The sequence below is a fragment of the Argiope bruennichi genome, chromosome 9 (genome assembly GCF_947563725.1).
Source record: "Argiope bruennichi chromosome 9, qqArgBrue1.1, whole genome shotgun sequence".
NCBI lineage: Eukaryota > Metazoa > Arthropoda > Arachnida > Araneae > Araneidae > Argiope > Argiope bruennichi.
This window is the reverse complement of record NC_079159.1, coordinates 107323080-107346835: the sequence shown is the minus strand read 5'-3', so window position 1 is coordinate 107346835 and position 23756 is coordinate 107323080. Positions and strand designations below refer to the sequence as shown.

General features: G+C 32.0%; 1 protein-coding gene across 1 annotated transcript in view; it reads right to left on the bottom strand.

The window, feature by feature from the left end:
- Positions 1–3120: 3120 nt before the first annotated feature.
- The window catches only part of LOC129985049 (uncharacterized), a 44489-nt gene continuing 23853 nt past the window's right edge, over positions 3121–23756 (bottom strand). The window contains exons 5-7 of the mRNA XM_056094974.1: positions 5601–5808; positions 3434–3507; positions 3121–3156 (exon numbers count right to left, since the gene is read on the bottom strand). Of these exons, the coding sequence (XP_055950949.1) occupies positions 3121–3156; positions 3434–3507; positions 5601–5808 (318 nt within the window). The remainder of the gene's footprint in view (positions 3157–3433; positions 3508–5600; positions 5809–23756) is intronic.

Sequence of the window (23756 nt, the reverse complement as noted above, 5' to 3'; positions counted from 1 at the left end):
TGTGAGTATTAAATCTTTAGGAATTAATTTAACTCCAAGCCAGCTTCAGTCCATAGAGTCTGGCTTTCAGCTGAAAGATCTGAAGAAGGATGCCGTGCTATTTATAAATATTGCAATTCAACTTTTCTCAGTGCTTTTTCAGTCAATAAAAATTACACTTTCAGAAGCTGAAGGATTGGAATAATTTTGTTACCGGCGAGAATCTGATCCATTCATATGCCTTCTTCAGTCCAGAGAATCAGGCATGGTAAATGGTAGGGCTGTATATGAATAATATATAGCGATGTTTAAATCCCAACTACGATCATATTCAGTCCCTACAACATGAAATTGCAGTCGGAAAGTATTGTATTAAATCTTTAGGAATTCCTTTAACTCCAAGCCAGCTTCAGTCCATAGAGTCTGACTTTCAAAGGAGAGATCTTAAGAAGGATGACGTGCTATTTATAAATATTGCAATTCAGCTATTCTCAGTGCTTTTTCAGTCCTTAGACATTACACTTTAAAAAGCTGAAGGATTGGAATAATGGTGTTACCGGCGAGAATCTGATGCATCCATATGCCTTCTTCAGTCCATAGAATCAGGCATGGTAAATGGTAGGGCTGTATATGAATAATATATAGCGATGTATCCATACCAACTACGATCATATTCAGTCCATAGAACATGAAATTGCAGTCGGAAAGAATTGTGAGTATTAAATCTTTAGCAATTCATTTCACTCCAAGCCAGCTTCAGTCCATAGAGTCTGGCTTTGAAATGAAAGATCTGAAGAAGGATTCCGTGCAATTTATAAATGTTGCAATTCAAAAATTCTGAGTGCTTTTTCAGTACCTAGAAAGTACACTTCCAAACGCTCAAATAAAGAATAATTTGAGTAATGTTTGAGCCTTCTTCAGTCCGTTGAATCAGGCTTGGAAAATGGTAGAACTGTATATGAGTAATAAATATATTGCGATGATTCCATCCCAACTACGATCATATTCAGTCCATAGAACATGAAATTGCAGTCGGAAAGAATTGTGAGTATTAAATCTTTAGCAATTCATTTCACTCCAAGCCAGCTTCAGTCCATAGAGTCTGGCTTTGAAATGAAAGATCTGAAGAAGGATTCCGTGCAATTTATAAATGTTGCAATTCAAAAATTCTGAGTGCTTTTTCAGTACCTAGAAATTACACTTCCAAACGCTCAAATAAAGAATAATTTGAGTAATGTTTGAGCCTTCTTCAGTCCGTTGAATCAGGCTTGGAAAATGGTAGAACTGTTTATGAGTAATAAATATATTGCGATGATTCCATCCCAACTACGATCATATTCAGTCCATAGAACATGAAATTGCAGTCGGAGAGAATTGTGAGTATTAAATCTTTAGCAATTCATTTCACTCCAAGGCATCTTCAGTCCATAGAGTCTGGCGTTCAAATGAAAGATCTGAAGAAGGATGCCGTGCTATTCATAAATATTGCAATTCAACTTTTCTCAGTGCTTTTTCAGTCCCTAGAAATTACACTTTGAGAAGCTGAAGGTTTGGAATAATACGGTTATCGGCTAGAATCTGATCTATCTATATGCCTTCTTCAGTCCATAGAATCAGGCATGGTGAATAGTAGAACTGTATATGAATTCTGAATAATAAATATATAGCGCTGATTCCAACCCAACTAGGATCATATTCAGTCCGTAGAACATGAAATTGCAGTCGGAAAGATTTGTGAGTATTAAATCTTTAGCAATTCATTTCACTCCAACCCAGCTTCAGTCCATAGAGTCTGGCGTTCAAATGAAAGATCTGAAGAAGGATGCCGTGCTATTCATAAATATTGCAATTCAACTTTTCTCAGTGCTTTTTCCGGTCCTAGAAATTACACTTCGAAAAGCTGACTTAAGGAAGGATTTCAGTAATGTGGTTATCCCCTAGAATCTGATCCATCTATATGCCTTCCTCAGTCCATAGAATCGGCCATGGTAAATGGTAGAATTGTATATGAACTCTGAGTAATAAACATTTTTCGATGATTCCATCCCAACTAGAGAAATATTCAGTCCATAAAACTTGAAATTGCAGCCGAAAAGAATTGTGAGTATTAAATTTTTAGCAATTCATTTCACTCCAAGCCAGCTTCAGTCCATAGAGTCTGGCTTTCAAATGAAAGATCTGAAGAAGAATGCTGGGCTGTTTATAAATGCCAAGTTAGGAAGGATTTCAATAATGTGGTCATCCCCGAGAATCTAATCCATCTACATGCCTTCTTCAGTCCATGGAATGGGCATGGTAAATGGCGCAATAGTCTAGGGCATGTTAAATGGCAGAGATCCGAGTAATAAATATATTGTGATTATTCTATCCAAAACACTCTCGTATTGAATGTATAGAATGTGAAATAGCAGTTGGTTAAATTTTGACTAATAAAACAAAATTTCATTTCTTTAAATGAGAGTTTTCGTTCATAGAATCCTGAATTAGAATCATTAGATTTCAGCATTATAAGTGCCATGTTTATTCCTTATGATTACAGGTATTGAGAAATCTTTGCGTGTAAAGCATATATTTTCGAATTTCCATTCATTTGAATATTAATTTTAGTTCATTGTTTTTGACTCGGGCAACTATTTAAGCAAGAACAGAAGAAACAAGAATTGAATGCTTAGCTCAAATTAATTCTATATCATTATTAGTTTCAATTCAATCAATCAAAATTATGTATCGAATATTAGAATTAAATAACTGATGTTGACATGATCCTTTGAAGGAGTTCCAATCATACCAAATTATTTTTAGTTCATAAAATTATTAATCAAAAAGATGGTAATACGGAAGCTTTGTGGGTTAAACAGTTTCATAAGAATAATCGTATATATTACTGCAGGTATTTTGCTGGATTATATTTTGCGGCTTCAGTCATTTTTATGATGCATTAGAAGTCCGATTGTATTAAATTATTCCGAAGTTCTATTTGCAGTGGAAATAGTGAAATTTCTTCTTTGTCTTAATGGTACAAAAGTAGATTCTCTCATCCATATAATGAATGAATCAATTTTTTTCATATTTCTATTATGCTTAGATAACCTATTGTAGTGATAATGTTTCAGCAGAAAATAGATTTCTGAGCATACTTTTTCAGCAAGTGTATCCATCCTTGAATGTGTCTCCAGGCTAGAAATTATAGAGTATTCTCAAGAAGTTTGAAATAGAACCTTTCACATTATCATATCTGAAGGCAAATATTTTCATACCGTGTAAAATAGTTTTTTCAAAAAATTAATCATTTCTCAATATATGAAAAATATGATTATGAGAATAATTTTGGGGATAGTATTTTAGAGGTGAGCATACTTTCAAAAACGTATTATTAGTTCTACTTGATGCAGGGAATGCAATTTCGAAACATTCTGCGCAGAGAGGAACAGCGTCGCCTAAACCATTTACTCACCCTCCTTCTGATGGTTGGTCCTTCTATCTGATGATGATAAATCTTCGGGCCATAAATGCTCTCACTTGTCGGATCTATAAAATTGAAGTGATTTAATAAATTACAATAGAAATAATCCTCAATACATTTATTGCATATCAGATTTAATCGATCAGTTTTTATTCCAACATGAATTAATAAAAACTACACAATACGCTTGGAACTAATAGCACTTGATAAAAGAATATTTTTTTTAACTGTGCCCAGTAAAATGATTCAAAGTGTGGTGAGATGAATTAAATTCCGAATGAAAGTATATATAGTACACTACCGAGTATCCAGTTTTTGACTGTCAAGCTCCTTACAATCCGGCCTAGTATCCGTTTATCCTAATTAAATGAGAAAGGCATAGAGTCTATTAAGTTAATTATTAAAAATATTTTCACAACCTAAAATCTGTAATTTTTGACTCTTACTACACTTTGCCTTTTTATATCTGTGTAATGCTTTATCAATGAAAAATAAAATCAGTTTGAGCCAATTTTCTTAAAAATAGGCCTAAGATGTACGTTAATGCTTTGCTTATGTTTCCTGCATTTAAGTTGGACATTACAGAATTTATGTTAAAATAGGAACAGTTTATATCTTTTACTTACTTTTTTTTCTCAAAGAAATTCTTGAAACGAGCAGTGCAATATATAAACATATATAAACTACTAAACTAGACCTTTCTGTTTTAGGACGAAACGTTACAGGCTACTGCTTCTGTGACTCGCCGAACCGATGCGATATTTCAAAACCCTACACATGTTTTGAGAGGATAGCTTTTATCCACAATATCTATGCTATTTAAACTAATGATTGTTAAAGTAATTGCGAGAATTTATTTAAAAGATAACCGTGGATTTGTTAAATCTTTTGGAGATTTGCTGTTTTGCCAAGAATATTGGTTGTTCTTAATATGAATTTCATACGTTAATATTCACTTAGATCCGTCAAGATAGTATCTTGAAGGTCAAATTATGGTTGATATCGAAACCGTATAATTATAATAGCGTGTTATTAATTAATGAGAAAATGATCCTTTCAAGTGTATTCTTAATATTTCAAAAAATGTGTTTGGAATATAGTTTAAATTGCACATTTTCTTTTGCCGTAATGTGATTTCACCTTCTGATTTCTCATTTACACTTTAGAGAAGATTACCGTGATTGTTGAGCCGGCGTCCTTTCATAGGGGTAACGCGTCTTTCCCATGATCTAGGCGTCCCGGGTTCGCGATGTGGTTCGGACTCGGTTGATCTCTAACCTGTGTTATATCTGTGAGGTGCGTAAATGCCTCCCCCCCTGTAAAAAGAGGATTTTCCAATCGAGCTTGTGTGTACTATCTTCATATGAGCTAGAAGTCAGACTTCTGCCCTCGGGTACTCAGGGGTCTTTACCCTGAGAAGCTACTGCACAAAAACTTGGCTTAAATTAGCCACACGAAAAAAAAACCGTGATTGTTCTTCCTTAACTTTAAACAATGACAGAAAATCACACGATTAAATCTCTACTAATAATATAGATGAAACTGTGCAACTGTCTATGTGTGTGCGTGTTTTGGTATTTTACGAGCATTTGAAGAATAACAGTTTGCGGTATTGAAATTTCAGTATCTCAAAGATGTAAGATATCTGTCAACGGAAATTTAAATTTTAAGTGCATTAGATACAATGAGATTGGAGACTATTAAAATGCCTGAGCGAAAGTATAATTTAGTAAATAAGATAGGTGTAAGGTTAAAAGTAATGCGAATAGAATCTCTGTCAGAGCTCAGGTAGCACCATATTGCACAATACATTATATATTATTCAATATTATACGACATTGCTAATATTGTTTTATATCATAAAATATTGTACAATATAGGTGTGCTACTAGAGAACTTGAAATAAAAAAAAATTCTACCTAAACAAAAATATTAAAAGATTTGATATTTTTTGCAGCAGATTATGCCGTCAGATTAGCCGTTTGCTCAAGGTTAGTTTTAAATAAACATGATACAAATTTATTGAATTCTTATTTGATTGGACTGAAATACGATTGAGTGTATATATAACCATTTTAAAATATGTAAAAAAAATTTTGTATTTCTACGACTTGATTTAAAAAGTACATCATATGAAAAGATTTTTTGGAGAACTCACTTGGGCGTTGCCAGAGTGCATCAACATCGTTACAAACGAAATCTCCCTGCCCAAGAAACTTATGTTTCATGCCAGTTTCAGCCGTGATTCTTGCAGATGGATCGGATTTGAGGAATGAATGTATGAAATCCAGAGCCAGTTTTACATCCGCATAAGTGATTTCCACTGCAGGGAGTGCTGTTTTTATTTTGTCTGTGAAGGCTTCTTCCTGAAAATGAAGAAATCAGACTCAGATTCCCGAAAAAAATATGATTTTATGAAAAAACGTTAATTTTTATTCTTTGATTGTAATTTAAAGAAGATTATTATAAATTAGTCAAGAAAAAAAATGATTCTATTTGTAAATACAAGGCCGATCCAAATGTTTCGAATTTTTTTTTTTTTTTATTATTTACAATCATTTTACCATCCGTTTCATAACGTCATGAATTAATTCAATTCTATGAATTTCCCAAAGCCCTTTCTCGCAATATTAACCAATAAAATTTTTAAATTCAAATTTATATGTTATTCTATAATAATCTTGATATAAGAAAAGAAATTTTTTTCAGCATAAAAATTAAAATTTAAAATTTCTAAAATTATTAATATTTCTAATCTTGTACGTTTTTGCTTTTATCTTTCAATGCTTCGTACAACAGAAAGAAAAAAAAACCTTATTTGTTCTATCAACCGAATTCGAAGACAAGAGGGAGAAAATGAATCGTTTTCTATCTTGATTTGTTCTAATAAAAACGTATAAGTTTTATCCAAAATCGTTTTAAATTGCATCAATAATTTACATCTAAGAAACCTAATAGCTTATAAGTAGAAAAGTAGAATTAGCAAAAGTTATATTTAAATTTATTTTTTAAAAGTGATTAAAAACCTAGCAAAACAAGTAAGGAAATGATATTAATGCCACTCAGAAGTTTATTACCTGAATTTAGGATTTTTTGGTACTTTGTGATTATCCCATCGACCATTTTCGCCAAACCCCATATTATCGCCAAAATTTCTTTGTGCAAATAACCGCAACAATTATTAACTTTTTATTATGCTGGAGTCAAAGGATTGTGCCTTTTCGCCAATCCTTTGTCGCATTTTGAGAGGATTAGCGCATTTTCGTGATCGTTGACTCGAGAACGTTATATTCCCATAGTACCGATTTTTTTTATAGCTCAGAAACTTTTAAATCTCATTTAATCTTTCTATATGCTGGGGAATACATGTGCTAAATTTCGATTTAATCCATCAAGAGGTGTGGAATGGTTTAAGGTTAAAACAAGTGAATATTCAATATTAAGCACGTTGCAAGAAAGAAAGAAATGGATGCATCCGTCTAATATCGAGTATGGCAGCTTCATGAATGCAGAATTATTGAAACACGATGAAGCATAGACTCAACTAATAATTGAAGGTGACTTGGAGGTCCTTCACACCAAGAGTGTAGTCCACAAATATAAGGGAGAATGAGGCGGTGGAGATCTCTTCTAAGCAGCACGTTGCACGCCATACCAGACACAATAATATGAATGTTTGGGGATTTAGGAGACAAGGAAAGTGTGGAAATTCAGAAAACCCTCCCTCCCCCCGGAGCAACCTGGTAGTAACTATCGACATGCGGAGTGCTGCACTGTTCGTTTGGAAATATCAAAATCAATTGGAATGTTCATCGGATATGAATAGATGCAGGACGCACATGTGCTCGTCAACTATCAGAGTCATCTCCTGTCCCCATAGTACTCCAACTGCACAAGTTCTCATACCATGACAGTGCCTTCGCCAACTTGATGTTGCCCGTTGACACATAGGGTATGTACATGGATTCATGAAGTGCTCTCCATACCCATACACGTTCATCAACTGGATACAGCAGAATGCGAGATTCGTCAGCAATGCGTTCCCAGTCATCAACATTTCAATATAATTTTTGGTGCACAAAGACATGATGTAACGCTTTGGGCTTCCAGTCAACAACGGTAAAAAATTGACTTTCAGGACCGATAGCCCATATCGATAATGGTCCGTTGAAAAATTCACACATTGAAATTGGTTGATGCACCAGCATTAAAATCCACGGCAATGTGAGGAAGGATTGCTGGTATTTTACGTTTAATGATTTACATGATTTGCCGTTGGTCCTGTTCTTTCACGATTTTTTTCTCGGACACTTCGATGTCGAAGATTTGAAGATTAGATTCTCGATCATCGTACAATCTTGAAATGATCATTTGCGAAAATCGAAAATTTATCACTAACTCGGATATGATATGTCACATCTTCTTTGCGCCGACTATAGCATTTCATTGAAATTCGCTTAAATCTTGATAACCCGATATTTATCATCTCTCTAACAACTTTGACAGACACTTACAATCCTATATAGATGCTGCTGACCGTATCTCGTTACTCGGATCGGTTTCATAGCTCAATTATTTGCATAACCAATCCTATACCAAATTTTCTGGCCCTTCAATGTAAGCAGATCTGGGGTCACGGCAGTGCCCCCGCCAAGTCGAGCAAAAACAAGCGGCACGGCCGTACTATCCTTTTCTCGAAGCAGTTCAGGCCATTTTCAACCCCCTATAACTTCGTTGTGGTTAAAATTAGAAGCCTGAATTTTCAGTAACCAAGCAGGCATTATATAAACACTGTATATTTCAAATTTCATTAAATTTGAACCAGTAGTTTAAGAATTATAACTAGTCAAAGTTTGTGAATTTTGTCACTGAGTGACTGACAGATCATCAAAACTCTAAGGCACTTCTAGCAGACATAGAATCTTCAAATTTAGATTACAATTAGTGTTTAGTGTATAAATCAAGGAAAAACTAAAATATCCATGTAATAATGGACGGATCGATAAATTTTTCGAAGTTTCGAGCATTATCCATTTTGTCGGCAAATTCGTCGCCAAGTCGCCAAATGGTTGCCAAGTTTGTCACCAAGCTCTCGTATCACTGGCTCGGCATCCGGCAGCATCCAATACAGATTACTGTAAAACGGTCTTTCATATGATGACACTATTCTCGCTGGGAAAAATTAATTAAATCTCAAAATTACAGGTTTCTAACAATATCTAATTTGAAATAATTCAATTTGAAGCTGTGGAAGCTGCAAACGCAATGGGTGACTTTCAGAAAATCAATCTGGTAGAAGAAAGCAAACTGATCTTCAAAGTGAGATCGCAAAACTTAATGTCGATCAAAAAAGAGTCTTCGATATGATCACAAATAAAATGGACACAACCGATAATAACGCTGACGTTTTACGCTGTTTTGTGAGTGGAACTGGTGGCACTGGAAAGAGCTTTTTAATAAAAACTCTGAAAATTTGGGTTAAGACTTATTTAAACAAAAAAAGTGGCAGTTAGTACTCCAACAGGAATAGCTGAATATACATAGAATAGATTGACTATACATAGACTATTGCAATTGCCTGTAGAACACAAGCAAATACCGAAGTACAAACAACTTTCTGATGAAGTGTTCCTTCTGAGATCAGATTTGAAAGAAGTAGTGTTGTTTATAATAGACGAAGTGTCGATGATATCCAATGTTTAACATATATTTACTTACGCTTATCTGAAATATTCGACACAAGAGACGATCAGAATGGGTAGTTTGGAAAAAAACATCTTGTAGTTTTCGGAGATCTCTTACAGCGTCCGCCGTTAAGAGAAAAGTCACCTTTTGAAAAGCTATCAACTGATGAAACTAACAAGTTATTAGGTTCCCTCAGTGTACCGAATCTGTGGACTGAACTGTTCATATACGTTGAACTTACAATTAACATGCGACAGCTCAATGATTTTGACTTTGTTGAAATGCTAAATAGAATAAGATTAGGTGCGACTACACAAAAAGACTGCGACTTACTCTCGACTAGATTAATAACTCTCAAATCCAATTCAAATGAAAACAGATTAATTGAAATAATTGAACACATCTCGAAACTTCCTGATGATATCGTTTGCTTATTATCTACAAAAAACATGTGTCAACAATTAAATACTGCAATGCTTAAATCTCTTCCACATCCCGAAATAAAACTTACAGCTGTAGATAGCATAAATTTCCCCAGATACCTAACAAAATGAGCTCGTGAATGCATAAAAAAATATGAAGACGATGCTTCTATGACTGCAGGCCTGGAAGAGAACATAATTATAAAAATAGTAGCAAAATTCATGTTAAGACGAAATATTGACGTGAGTCTTGGTTTAGATAATGATTCTATCGGTATAGTGCAAAGAGTAAAGGTTGATCAGGAAAATACAAAAAATAATTAAGAAAATATACATTGCATTTAATAAAGAACATGTTTACGAGCTTAGTCCGGTCAAAACTAAATTTGAAATTATTAATAGAGCTTATGTTCATCACGAACCGTTTCCCATATGTATAGCCTCTGCTATAACTATACACAAAAGTCACGGTCTAAGTCTAAATAATGCACTGATGGATATTGGTTCTGCAGCGTTCACATCCGGTCAAGCTTACGTGGCACTTCCGAGAGTTACAAGTCTGGACGGCTTACATCTAATAAATGTCGACTTTGCAAGTATTAAAGCGCAGGAATCCTCAATTTGTGAATACAACAGACTAAGAAGCATTTACCATCCAGATTTGTCAAAAATTGTAACATCAAAGCTTACGAGAAAAACCCATAGAGACAGAGACTGGGCTTTGAGAAAAACTGTGGCTGAATCTCAAGAAGTAGTACCGGAAAAGAAAAAGGGGAAGACTACATACAAAGATAAGAAAAGGACTATCTACAAAAAGAAATGAGATGCCATCAAAAACATAACTTGTAAAAAAAAACAAGTCTCGCAACTCAGTTCTTCTGTCGTAAAAAGTTGTGAGATCCATGTAATACCAAGTCTGTCCATTTATTCAGTCCCTACTTAAGGGTCCTTCTGTCTTAAGTTATTACGTAATTAGCTAACCTAACATCTTATGGTGACCATATCAATATTAAAAATCTTTTATTGTTTAAATAAATAGATTGACTGGAATGAATCGCTACAATATTGTAACGAAATATTATTTTCCTTTGTTGAAATTCCTTTGTTAAAATCCTTGTAATAATTAAGCAACTTTTTAATAGTCACAGCAGCAGTTTGTTGAGAAATTAAGTGTTATACTCTTGGTTTGTTGATATATTTTTAAATACAAGAACTTAAAAAATGAGAATTAAATGAAAAATAATTAAAGTTTTAATTTCCGAAATTAAGACCATTAAAAATTATAACACGAACATTTTATCACATCATGTTATAAGGTTTTTTTCTCGAATACGAAGAACAGAAAAAGCATTGTATTCGTAAAAAAATTTAAATTCAAAATTTTATCGAATTCCTATGCTTGAGACCTCCATTTTTGGCAAATTGTCTGTATACTCTATTACAGTATAACTCAAGCCACTTTGTATATTTGTATCTTTTAATTTTATTACATAAACCAAGTTAAATTTGTATATTGCTATCAAATTTTAAAAGAAATCTATTCATTGAAAGTCAGTCCTTCTAAATAACTGCTACACATATAAAGTTAAATAAATAAAATTTGGTGCACAATTTTAGCACTTATAATATAGATTCTTAAATTTTGAACCAAATCTGTCAAATTATTCACCGTTTGTTGGTCTGTAATTCCCCATACGTGTAAATCGATTATCATAAACTTCATGACTTATATCAGTAAAATTTGAGATTATTTTGAATATCTGTAAATTAAACAAATAGTTTTTATTTCTTGTAAATGAATTAAATGCCTCATTTTAAATACTGTTGAAAGTGTATATGAACATTTTAAAGTTTGGTAAAATTATTGTTGGCTGATGTGAAAGTTGAAGCCGAGTGCATACAGATTTTTTCCGAAGTATATACATATTGTTACAATGATATACTAGTCGTATTTCCAGTACGACTAGTGCCATCGTAAGAAAGACAGGATGTACGATCTGTCCTGTGCGTGCTAAGCGTCAATGAACTCAGAGCTTGGCGACTATACCATTTAGTGACTTGTTGACAAAATCGCCAAATTCATCGCCAAAATGGATCATACTGGAAAGTTCGAGAAGTTTCACGACTCATCCAGAACTACATAAGACGCTGCTCCCTGCCGCCAACCTCTTTCAAGAACTTTTCCCACTCCAGTCTGAACCATCATCGCAATTCTCCAAGCCACAGTCGATCGGAGATGGCGCTCCTAATTAATTCCTTGTGTCCTTGTGCTGCGAGGCAGAAGAGTGGTGTAAGGGAAGTCGTGAGAGAAGTAGCGAGTCGGCAACTAAAGCGAGAAGTTCAGCCGTAGGAGAGACGGTAGAGCGAAGCTGCCAGGAACCCCTCTCCTGGTGGATTCTGTCTATCCTCTTCGTGTGCTGTTGTCTACTGAAGTGTGCTACTGTCATCTACTGTGTTCGTCTCTGCGATGTCCTGTAGACGTAGTCGTTGTCTTTGTGATGTCCTGTCTTCGTGTAAATAAACTTCGTTGTTGTTTTTCTTCTATTGCCACCTGCTGATTAAGCGTTCTCCACACCATATCACTTCCACTATCCAAACGAACCCGGAAATTTCGTAACAGTATATATATAAAGATTGTGTAATTTTGATAAAGTATAAGAATAGTATGGTGTAATTGTGAACCATCAAGCACAGCAATTTTTATATGTATTTTTTAATAATAGCGAGATGTTATATAGAATAAACTATTTAATGAATATTTGAATTATCTGCCGTTCTTTTTTTTCTTTGACAATTTATATCCCCTACTAAAAGTAAGAGTCGAGTGAAGCTTCAACTAAGATTCTCAAAGGGATCTTTTGCATATATAACTGTCAGCAATCGAATTCCACCTCTTAGTAAAGTTTCTGAGTCCGACTGCAAGTAACAGAAACGGAAAAATAGGAGAATTAGATATTCATATTTCGGAAACTGAACGCTCGTAATTATAATAAATGGAAAGTAGATTTGAATATAATTCTGATTGACGAAACAAAATGTTGAGAATTTATTGAAAATGAAGAAGTTGAAGACCCGTCATATGGAAACCAGGCAAAAAATATTGTATCAAAAAGAAAGAGCCTACGCCATTAATTAGTGTTTTTGTGAGATGACACCTTCAGATGACGCAAATAATTTATCATTCAGTTTCTTAGTTCTAATAAGTAATCTCACACCAGTAGCACTCTTAGTAAATATAAATGTTTCTCAAAGACTCTATAAATATATTGCAAATATTAGAATATAATTTTAATGTCAAAAAGTATTATATTTACTTCATTTTTCCATACATATAACAGCTACTAGAATATTCTAGTAATAGCGAATATGTAAATGTATGTCGGCGTCCTGACATAGGGGTAGCGCATCTTACCCGTTATCTAGGCGTCCCAGTTCAGGTATGGATGTTCTTCTGTGTTCTATCTGTGAGGTGTGGGAATTTGCCTCCCCTCCAATGTAAAAAGGGGTTGTGCAAGAGAAAGTGACTCATGAAGTAACTAAGTCGTACTCTTGGTCCTAGTTGGTACTACTGAAAAAACAAGAGGCGCTCACCCGGCTTACTTGCTGACAGATAACTGTCAGTGGTCTTGTAAAGAGACATAAGTCCCAACAAGACACACATAGAACGTATTACTTGCTACTACGTATTTCTTACTTTTATTTATTGCAACGCAAAACAATTGTCAACCATAATAAACCAGTGATCAGAAAGCAATTTCTTATTTCTTATGGGTAATGCTAGTGTTGCAACGGGAAACGAACAAACTTGATTTTTTTTCGTAGTTTCTTGTAATTCCTTTTTTTTTTATTTAATTTTATTTTTTTTATATGATGCATCTGTTCATTTCCGGTCTGGTGGGCCCAGAAGAGATTATTATTATATTGTTTTTTTTGGTATTAACTAGTTGTCGGTTAGAACTCCTAAAGGAGTGTTTGTATTTTAATAATCTGCATTAAAAATGTTAAAATGTTACAGAAAACGTCCTCACTGCTTTTGTCATGTAGTCAGTAGAGAAGTTATTGGATATTTTTAGTGCAGGCAAGCTATATCTCGGACACTTTGGTTCGAACTTTGTTCAGGAGAACGGTATGTGGATTCTTTTTTGTTGATCAGTAGTAATTAAAGAACATCAAATCCGCAATAGCTAGTGATGGAAAAGCATATTGTCACATTTTTCAAGCAAATTTCGAACCTAAATCAAGGACAGGACTGATAAGCTCAATCGTTCTCCTCTATGAACTAAGGCTCAAAGATTTGATTTGATTCGATTTAGTGGAGTATAGTGGCGCAAAACACATTCCTGATGAAAACAAAAATAATTTGTCTTTACTTGAGAAAAAAATTTTGCGAGTATTTTCAAATTTCCTTATGAGAAGAATATCTTCCTGTCTTTTTATAAGATCGAAATTCCGAAATAATTCGATAACATTTTGCCATTTACAACTTTTAAGATTTTTTTTTAAATGTCAATCCGAAGAAAATGATCGAAATACCGAGAAAGTTGAGAACAGACGTTTTCTATTATCCACCAAACTGGGAAATCACGATTAAGATTATATTCTGTTCAAGTCACGATTATTTTCAGTTAAACGCGATAAAAACTTAAATATTAAACGTTTCAACATAGTAACATAAATTTGATTGTTTGTTTGCTAATATTTTCGACCTAGATGTAAATTTCCCAGGTGTCAAATTATTATTTATAATTTTTGTGTAAAATTAGGATGGAAACTTATAGTTAAATGTAAAATCAATATATTTATATAAAAGTCTTAAAGAGAAAATGTATAAGATATATTCCGGATTATTCGAAACCAAATGAACATCATCTTTTCCAAAAAATCTATATATGGATTGAACTCATCGCTTGAAACTCATCCCATTTCATAAGGCCAATTGATTTCAGATTGGTATCTAAAATTATATTATAAATTTAAAAAATGATTCTGTTTTACTCATTTAGATGGATAATTGCATACTATTTGGTAAGAACAAAAATAATTTAAATAATATATTGTTTAAATTCAAATTTAAATTACATGCAATTGAATTTGGTAAGTAAAATGGTAGATGTAAATATTTAATCAAATGGTGGAGGATTGGGAATTTTTAATCAAATTTAAGTGTAAACTTATAAAACGACGTACCTTAATAAGTTAAAATTTGAAAATTTGGCAATAGGTTTTGCAAATCTACTTTTTAAAAACGACATAGTTCCCAAACTGTTTCAGATTCATTTATGGGGAAATGAATGGATGCAAAAGTTTCCCTACCAATCCTTAATGGCATGCATAATTTTAGGAGACAAAGTCGATCTGATATATTTCATTTAGTGTGAAACTATATCTCAGTTTCTAAAACAAAAATTTGTTTTATCATTTGTTAAAAATAGTTTGTTACATTTTCAGTCCTAATGGTTATAAAAAGGGTTTTTCCGAATGTACGTGATTGCAGTCTTACTGTAGACTTGGACGCAAACTAGAGAAGCAAACTGACAAATCTCTATTGAAATATTGGATATTTTGCAACTGCCATCAAAACTCCAGTTTCATGGAAACCACAAAAACAGAAGTGCATCGCACTTCGTTTTATGAAATCAAAATGTGTTGCGTTGATAGATCGTGCAGAAATTCTTATGGATTAAAATGTATTAAATAAAATCAATTTATTACGATATGAACGATAAATCTGCTATATATTTTAGTGAGAATAAAATTGAAAATGCTAAAACTAAACAAACCTATATTCATCAACATTACATTAGAAAATTATTAGATGGGAATAAAAAAAATGTTATAAAATGCAGACTTTGTAGATTTAGTGACTACGCCTTGACTATAAAATGCATATTTAATAGTATAAAAGATGAATGAAGATCTTTGTTGCATGTTGTTACTATTTGATTAAATTAATGAAGGTGAAAGTTACTTCGATTCAAAATTATATATATATATATATATATATATATATATATATAATATGTGAGTTGTTAACAACTTAGAAAATTATTGTGATTTCTACGTTCTTTTTTTCTTTTTTAAACTCTTTCGCTTAATGTTTCCCTCACATTCAATCATGCCTTGAAACTGTCTCAACGTCATCTTTCTCATGTAGAATAAATGATTTATAATAATAAGACTTCTTTCTTAATCTTTAAGGACAAAATAACTTCAATATTGAGAAAGGAATCATCATTTAACTTTTTTTAAAAAAATAATAACAAGAAGTTTATTTTAAGTTTACATTATAAGGACAATTATTATAATGAGGATATTTTAAAATCGCTTGTTTCTTGAGGCAAATAACGCATCTTAATAGGTTTAATCGAAATATACATGTTCATTGGACTTCACTATTTTTTAAATATATTAATAATATATATTAATTCGAAATAATATATTAATTTGAAATAAATTAGTAAACCCTAATCCACTGACTTGGCGACAGTATAAGGCCCCAAAAAACTTTGTCGTGTTTTGATTATTCCAAAAAGACATCCTCAAAATAAATATTAACGTATTTTTTTCAGCTTTAACAGTAATTATGATTCTAAAAGAGTAATAAAACGCTTTTCACGATTTTTACCTTTATTAAATTGTTAACCGGCGACCAATTCATATCGTTTCGAATCTGTAAAATCTGAGCTATTCCTGGGAACGAGGCTGCCGATTTTTTGGCTAAAAGGGATAAAACAGTCCTCGAGATATCTTTGAAAAGCCTTTCATTTCATTCAGTCAAACTCCTTATAAAAAGTAGATTTGCCTCCAGAATAAAGCAGAGAGCACTGTGTGACTCTGCCGGCAAGCCATTGGCCTCACTGCTTGAGGATACAGAGTTGATACCAGATTTTCCAACAATTGCAGCTATGGCACTTTCCCTCCTTACCACAGATCTTGATTCTTAGACGCATACATGTATTGGCCTGGACTTTGTGACTCTCCCTTATGTCCTCTATGCGGACAACATGAAATTTTTGATGCTACTCGTCTTGATTCGTGCTCTTCACTTGTATTTTTAAACTGTAAAAATTTAGAAATGTTGGAAGGCTGGAGATCTAATGACGTCATAGCCAATCTTCTGGGCATTTGTAATAAATAAACAAATCTGAAATATTACTTCCCCGCACAGTTGGCATCATGGTAAAGAAGATAATTTTATAAATAACTCGAACGAAGGGTAAATAGATGTTGAGTTGGCGCTTCCTAGCTCATACGATATTTTTAAACTCGGTGACTATTGGGAATTTTAGAGATAGCTGAATTAGAATTAATCATTTGTGTTGCTTTAAAACATTTGATGGCCTCATCATATATCTTCATACTATGCTAAGAGCTATTGAGAAGGCAGCAATGCGATTTAAGTTGCTTTCAGAAAAGAGTAAACACATTTTAAACCGATATTTTCATTTGATATTTTGCTTAACAATATTGATGAAGCGCCATTCCACCCCTGGTGGTAAGTTTTTGAACTTTCTTCTTTGGCATAAAAGAAATTCCAATGACCATTTTTAAACTATTACTGAGTTTGGTAACACTTTGTCCAGTAATTTTCTGGTTATGACCACTTCAAAATGGAACTTTAATTATAACCACTCTACATATCAAAGTGTTCAAAATCGTTTCAGTTAATGAAATACAATTTTTGATTCATTTGTAAAGCGGAATCATCGATGCATTAAGAATGATTACATTAAGATCGTTCTGTGCAAAGTGGCAGTAAATGAAGTTATGGAAAAAAAATTGATTATTGTTATCCCTTTCGATACTTACCACACAAATGGGAAAGTAAGTTATTTTGCAAAACCTAATAAAGAATAATTAAATAATTATTAGTTCACATATGAAAATTCCACATTCAATGTATTGAAGAAATGCGTTGAAGAGGGATTTCTCTTTTCATCTAATTTTAACTATTCCGCAAATGCCGTGCTTAAAGGCTTCTATTCAGTTGTTTTAATTTGATGCAGCTTCGCAGCTTCTTTTCACATTTACTTCAATTGAATAAAACTTATTCTTTATTAAAGCATTTTTTCCACAGTGGGTCTGAGATTTATCCAATCAGCAAATGCTGAGAGTAAATTCTTTACAATTAACAATTTCTTGAAAATGTTCCTTTTTTTAGCCGCTCTAAAAGTTTTTTCAAGTTTTTTATCCATGATAAATTTCCAACCATATTGAAGTACTCATAAACTACGAAACAAGTATTCATTGAATAAATAATCAATGCTCTGATTAAAATTCTTTTACCCTTGCCAATTAAATATATTCCGTCTCGTCTTTTCTCCGTTCATTTTATTCGTAAATTTTATCGTAAAGATAATCTAGTTCCTTCTAAGAAATGATCAAGATGGAAAAAAATGCTTACCTCTTTATAAAATGAAAAAAAAAATGGCATTAATTCAATATTCGTTTCATCGTTTGAAGTTATCAATATCCCATCTGCTATGCGCTGTTCTTCTATCAAATTCCAACGTTTCTAAAGCTAGATTTCCGCAAGTTTATACTTAAACAAATTGTATGTAAATTCAGTTCCTATAATTTTTATCAATAGCATTCGTACAGATATGAGCTCTAAATGGAGACTATTCGTTTTCATTTCTTTTATTTCATTATCGCTTTAAAGTTGCTTTTAATATTTAAATGAATCACAATTATCGCTTGAGAATTAACGATTATTTTTAACACACATTTGGATATGACAAATTTCGTGTTTCTGCATTGGTTTTGTATTTTAATAAATCAATCCGATTAGTAAAGTTAAAACTAATTTTTCCTTAAAGGAGTTAGAATGCTGTCGATTGAAAAATATTTAAAATAAAGGTTTGTTCTTAAAATGGCAACTGTTCTTCATAACTGAGACGACTAGTTAAATTTTCAGACGACTCAATTGAATATGTAAATATTTTCCTTGTTTAATCCTTTAATGTTTGAAAAATAAGCTGAATTTTTTTTAACTACTTGACACTTTTGCATATTTATAATGTTAGATAACTGAATCGTTCACTTTAATAGGAATTTTTTATGGATAGAAATCTTAATATATGTAAATCTTTAATTTCATACCATGTAATCTTAATAAATTTTAATAAATTGATGTTTAAACATAAAATGTTCTTTCAGCTTCGATATAATTATTGAAGAAAAGCAAATTTTCTTTTATTCAAAATATCAGTCTAGCCCCATTGATTTTAGTTAAACTATGTCTTGACATAATTAAAGTGATATTTGCAAATGCAATGAAAAAGTATCATATTTTTGCTAAAGTTCAGAATTCTACTATTGCTTTCAAAATTAATGTAGTTTCAACATGTAATCCTTTATCTAGGAATAGAATTTTAAACCTCCAAAGGGATACACAAAAAAAAAACTAGTAGAAAGGAATGAACGAACTGTGCAATATCTAAAAATCAATCGAAAGGAAATTTTTTTTAGAAAAATGAGAGATTGAGAACACAAGAAGACAAATACTCTTCAAATCTTTTCATCCTGCTGAAACAAATGAAGCTACAAAAAATGCGATCGGGAGAATAAAAAAATTATTTTCTTTCATTTAAAACAGATGGCAGCAGCTAAAAGTATGTTTCGTATTGGTTGCAAAGCCTTCCGTATCCAGCTGTAGAAAAATGGCTATCAGCTAATTTCAAAATGGTGTATATTTGATCAATGTGGAACCTAACATTATCGGAATATAATATTGTGAGTTGATAATTGCTTCTTTTAAAAATTGTGGCAGATTTAATTTCACGGAGCAGTTTTTATATTTTCTTATATAGTGAAATTGAAAAAGAAACTAATCCAGTTGGGGATCAATCATAACAAAAGATCTCAATTTAATTACGGTTATCATTAGGAGAAAGCTGTTGATTTTTTTTCAGTTTCTTAGTTCTTACTTTTGTTTAAACGGAGAAAGGGAGATAGACCATTATTGAAGAGTGGGCTCTAAAATGTGTGGTGACCCCGCCGGTGCGTTATTAGTGTATTTAAAATTAGATTCTTTTATTTTGATTATTTTCTATTTTATAATTTGATTTTCCAATCAGTATTACACATATTATGCCGTATAATCACACTCTTTTTTAATACCTTACTTTGTTTGTCGCTATGAGTCGAAAATCGAAGCCAATTATATTAGTAAATATATAAATTGAGACAGTATAAAAAAACTGTGTGTTGTCATCAATAGCATATAAATATATATAGCTCAAGCTGTAATAGATAATAAGTGAGTGAAAAAATGATTATACAATTCCATGTTTATGAGTACGATTCAAGGAAAATAAGTCGTTAAAAATTCAGAAATACTCCTTCTTAATCCTATTTTTTTTAAATGCATTAAAAATCCGTGCTTAAATTAAACATGACATGGCCTGATTGTGAATTTTCCTACATTTTTATTACATAACAATCTGTAATTTTCATTTTATATTCTTTTTTTTAAATTTATACTATTAGGCATTTTCCTAATAAATTCAATTTAATTATCTAGGGTTGGGAAAATTATCCTCATAAATTATTATCGCCAAAGGATAGAAAGTTAAAAAAGCCGTGTGGTTAATGATGTTTTTGAAAAGTTGAATCAATTTATTGAGAACTATGGAAGCAATTAAAATTCGATCAGACAACTGACTCGATCTATTGTTCATATGTAAATATTTAACATTTAAGTTTTAGCCTGTTCTTTGAAATAATGTGTTAATTTTCAAACACTTTAAAATGTGAGTTTTAAGTAAGTAAAAGTAGTAAGTAGAAACGAAGGTTAAGTAAATAAAAGTGAATGTTAATGGAGTAGAAGTTAGTGAAAGTCAATGTTAAGTAAGTAGTAGTAAGTAAAAGTGAATTTTCAGTAGTTTGAATAAAATTCTATTCCTATTCCTGAATATATATATAAAAAAAAACTTCTCAAGAAACTATAATAAATATGCTTCATACCAAAGGCAAGCGATTTTCTTGGAAGGACCAAGAAGAAATTTTTAGCTCTCTTGTCTGTCATTATCGACCCTCTTTAATGTCAACCCTCCCTTAATGAACGACGTATTACATCCCGATGCACTAAAAAAAGTCCGTTAAAAGATTTTTCCCCCCTTTATCTTAAAACAGAAGTACACGCGGGGAAGAAAAAGGAATTTTACGGTGTCGGAAGTAAAATACTTTGACATTCCGTAACACCACTTATCTTTTAAAAATTAACTATGAACAAGGATATTTGAAAGCAATAATAAGGAACATTTAATTATTGTGTGAGTAAAGAAGCCACAGAAATGGAAATTAAATACCAATCCAGTAAGTTGATAGAAATGTATCGTCTTTGACAATTATTGTTTTATATGGGTTTCATAACACAGATTTCTTTCACACAGATTGCTTACATAAACTCAAAATATATAGATCCGATTGCTGTTAGAGATATAATATGTCGAGTTTACAACATAAACAAAACGGATATATGTAATTGCTAAACATGAAGAAAATTTCAAAAAAATTTTGAGCTTATCATTTTAAGAAATAATTTCGAATGCTAGCTTTTATACAGTTAAAAATACATTTAGCGAAGTAATGTTTGATGCAATTTAAACAGAACATTCTAGTATAGAATAAAAACGTATTTCAAAGAAATATTTAAACATTATTCAGAAAAAAAAGTCGTCAATCTGGAATTAATTAATTTTCTTTGAATACATAGTATTGCCACTCAGTATAAGCTGAATGCAAATTATAAGAATATTTCATTCGCAGTGAACAAAAATTAATTTCCAAACATATAAATAATTGCCATCTCCAATAACTGTCAGACACATATTTGGATTCTTTGAACTCTCATTTAAAACTTGTCTGATATCTCTCAAAATAATTAAAATTATTTTTAGATAAGACCTACAAATTAATGAAAATCATTCCTTTCAAAAGAAATTACGAGTAACTTTTTTTTTCAAGAAATTAGCCGGTATCTAAGAAAAGATTCCCAGGTCATAAAATTTGATTGTTGTTTTTCGAAAACTAACGTTTTAAGAAACACGGGAAAAGATTTGTTTGAATGTTTTGAACAAATATCAGCAATATGGAAATACATGAGAACACCCTTCCCTCCATAAATTACTCATTAGTGAACCGCTTTTGAAAAATTATTTTCTTCAAAATGATACATATTACAGAAAAGCAATAAAAGCAGAAACTTATAGCGCATTAGAAGAGAGCCAAAACTTTTCTTCCCGCTGTTGCTTCTGGTGCAAGAATAAAATAATTTCGAATCCTGAGAAGCAGCATCCTATAGACCACTAAACTTTTCTCTCTTGCTTTTTCTTACTTGTATCGCGTGTAAATGTTGCCATCAGGAATAATAATGAGAGGCTGCAGTTTTGATGAATAAATCTCTTTATTAAAATCTTTCCTCTTTGAGGTAGGTATGCGTTGTGGGCAAAGCGTGCCGAAGTCTGTTGATGCTTGTATTCTCAAAAGTTATCAGTCAAGCTATAAAGTCAGATATATAGTGATATTATAGTTATTTGAAACGTCTATATTAAATTCCTTTTACAACTTAAAGAAAACTCCTAAATCATTAATTTTCTGACAGATCGTATTTTAACGGTGAATAAAACGCTGTTGAAATATTATAATAATTTCATGCGAAGATTAATTTTAAATTTATCAATATTCAGATTAGTCCTGTTTGGAGTCACCTTCGCCCCTGCCTTTCCATCCACTATAGTAACACGGATAAAGAAAAATAAAGTTAAACCATTAAATTATTTTTTTAAAAATTAAATTAAATTCAACATTATTACAAAAAGTATTATATTACAGAAATTCTCAGTTTTGGGAATATTCAGTTGGAATAGTCGAAGATTGCCTTACTTGGAATAGTGTTGCACATTTTTAATTAACAATTAGAAAAAAAATGTAATTTTAAAGAAAAAAAATATATTTTTTTAAAATTTATTGATCATCCTAACAATGAAATCAGCTTTCCAAAAATACATAATTTAAATAGTGAAAAAAAATATTAAAATTGTTTCATGATTTCAAATAAAAAATTTCTTTTAAACTAAGCAATGAGTTTCTCGCAGCAAAATAATCTTTCATTCATCAAATTCACGTTTTTACAAATTTCCAATATAAATACTTCATATGCCTTACATCATTTCTTTGTTTTTTCTTCAAACATAATATGAATCCAAAGTCCGTAGTTTTGCTCTTTATTTGAATCAGCTTTTGATAACTTTAATGCCTAGACTTGTAAAACTAGTTATTATAGTGCATGATTTTGAGTATTCTATACTATTGAACAATTCGTTTTCGTTTATTATGTTACAACATTGGTTCCCAAAGTGGTCCAGGTGGACCCCCAGGGGTCCATAGGAGACCACACGGTGGTCCACGTAGACGTGAAAAGAAAACAGGAGTTCACAAGTTGTAAGTGGGGGTCTACGAAAAATTTTCTGTTTTTTAATAACAAAGAACAAAAATTTTGGCTTGGATTTACCTATCAACGTAGGCAGGTAGCATCATTCACTAGGTAGGTACTCAAAAATATTCGAGACTCAGTTTAAACACAGAATTGAATAGAACAATAGATAATAGTACAAGTGTACACCACATGTCGATACTTGCAAAGTGCCGCCCGTGCGCCCACTCTTCCGGGATGTTTGTTTAGACCTGCAAAGGGATGAAATGCGACTTGCGCTGTGCTTGCAATCTACATTAGTATAAATACGAATGCCAAGAACAAAACGTTACTCATTTGTTTCCGGGATTTTGAACATAAAGGTGTGACAGTGAGTGAATCGATGTCAGTGTTTGCAGTGCCGGAAAAAGTAAGTATCTGCCTATTTGTTATACATATTTTTATTGTATATTGTAATTTATCAATCATATTATATTTGTTTTACTATTTGAATGTAGTAGGTAGTTATGTAGTAAAAATTAATTACTAGAGTTTATTCAAAACTTCTATAAAAGGACAAAAAGTCAGGGAAGATTAAACTTTAGGTACCAAGGTACTTTTTTGTTTAAAAATATTTATTTACGTGACGACGGCGATTAATTAAAAGAGGGGTGTTTCCGCAAGCATTTTTTTTATTGTAATAATTATATTCTGTTGTGTTATAATAGCCATATTCTGGTAAAATCGCCTCAAAAGCAAGCATTTTTTTTACAGGTCACAGCTGATACGG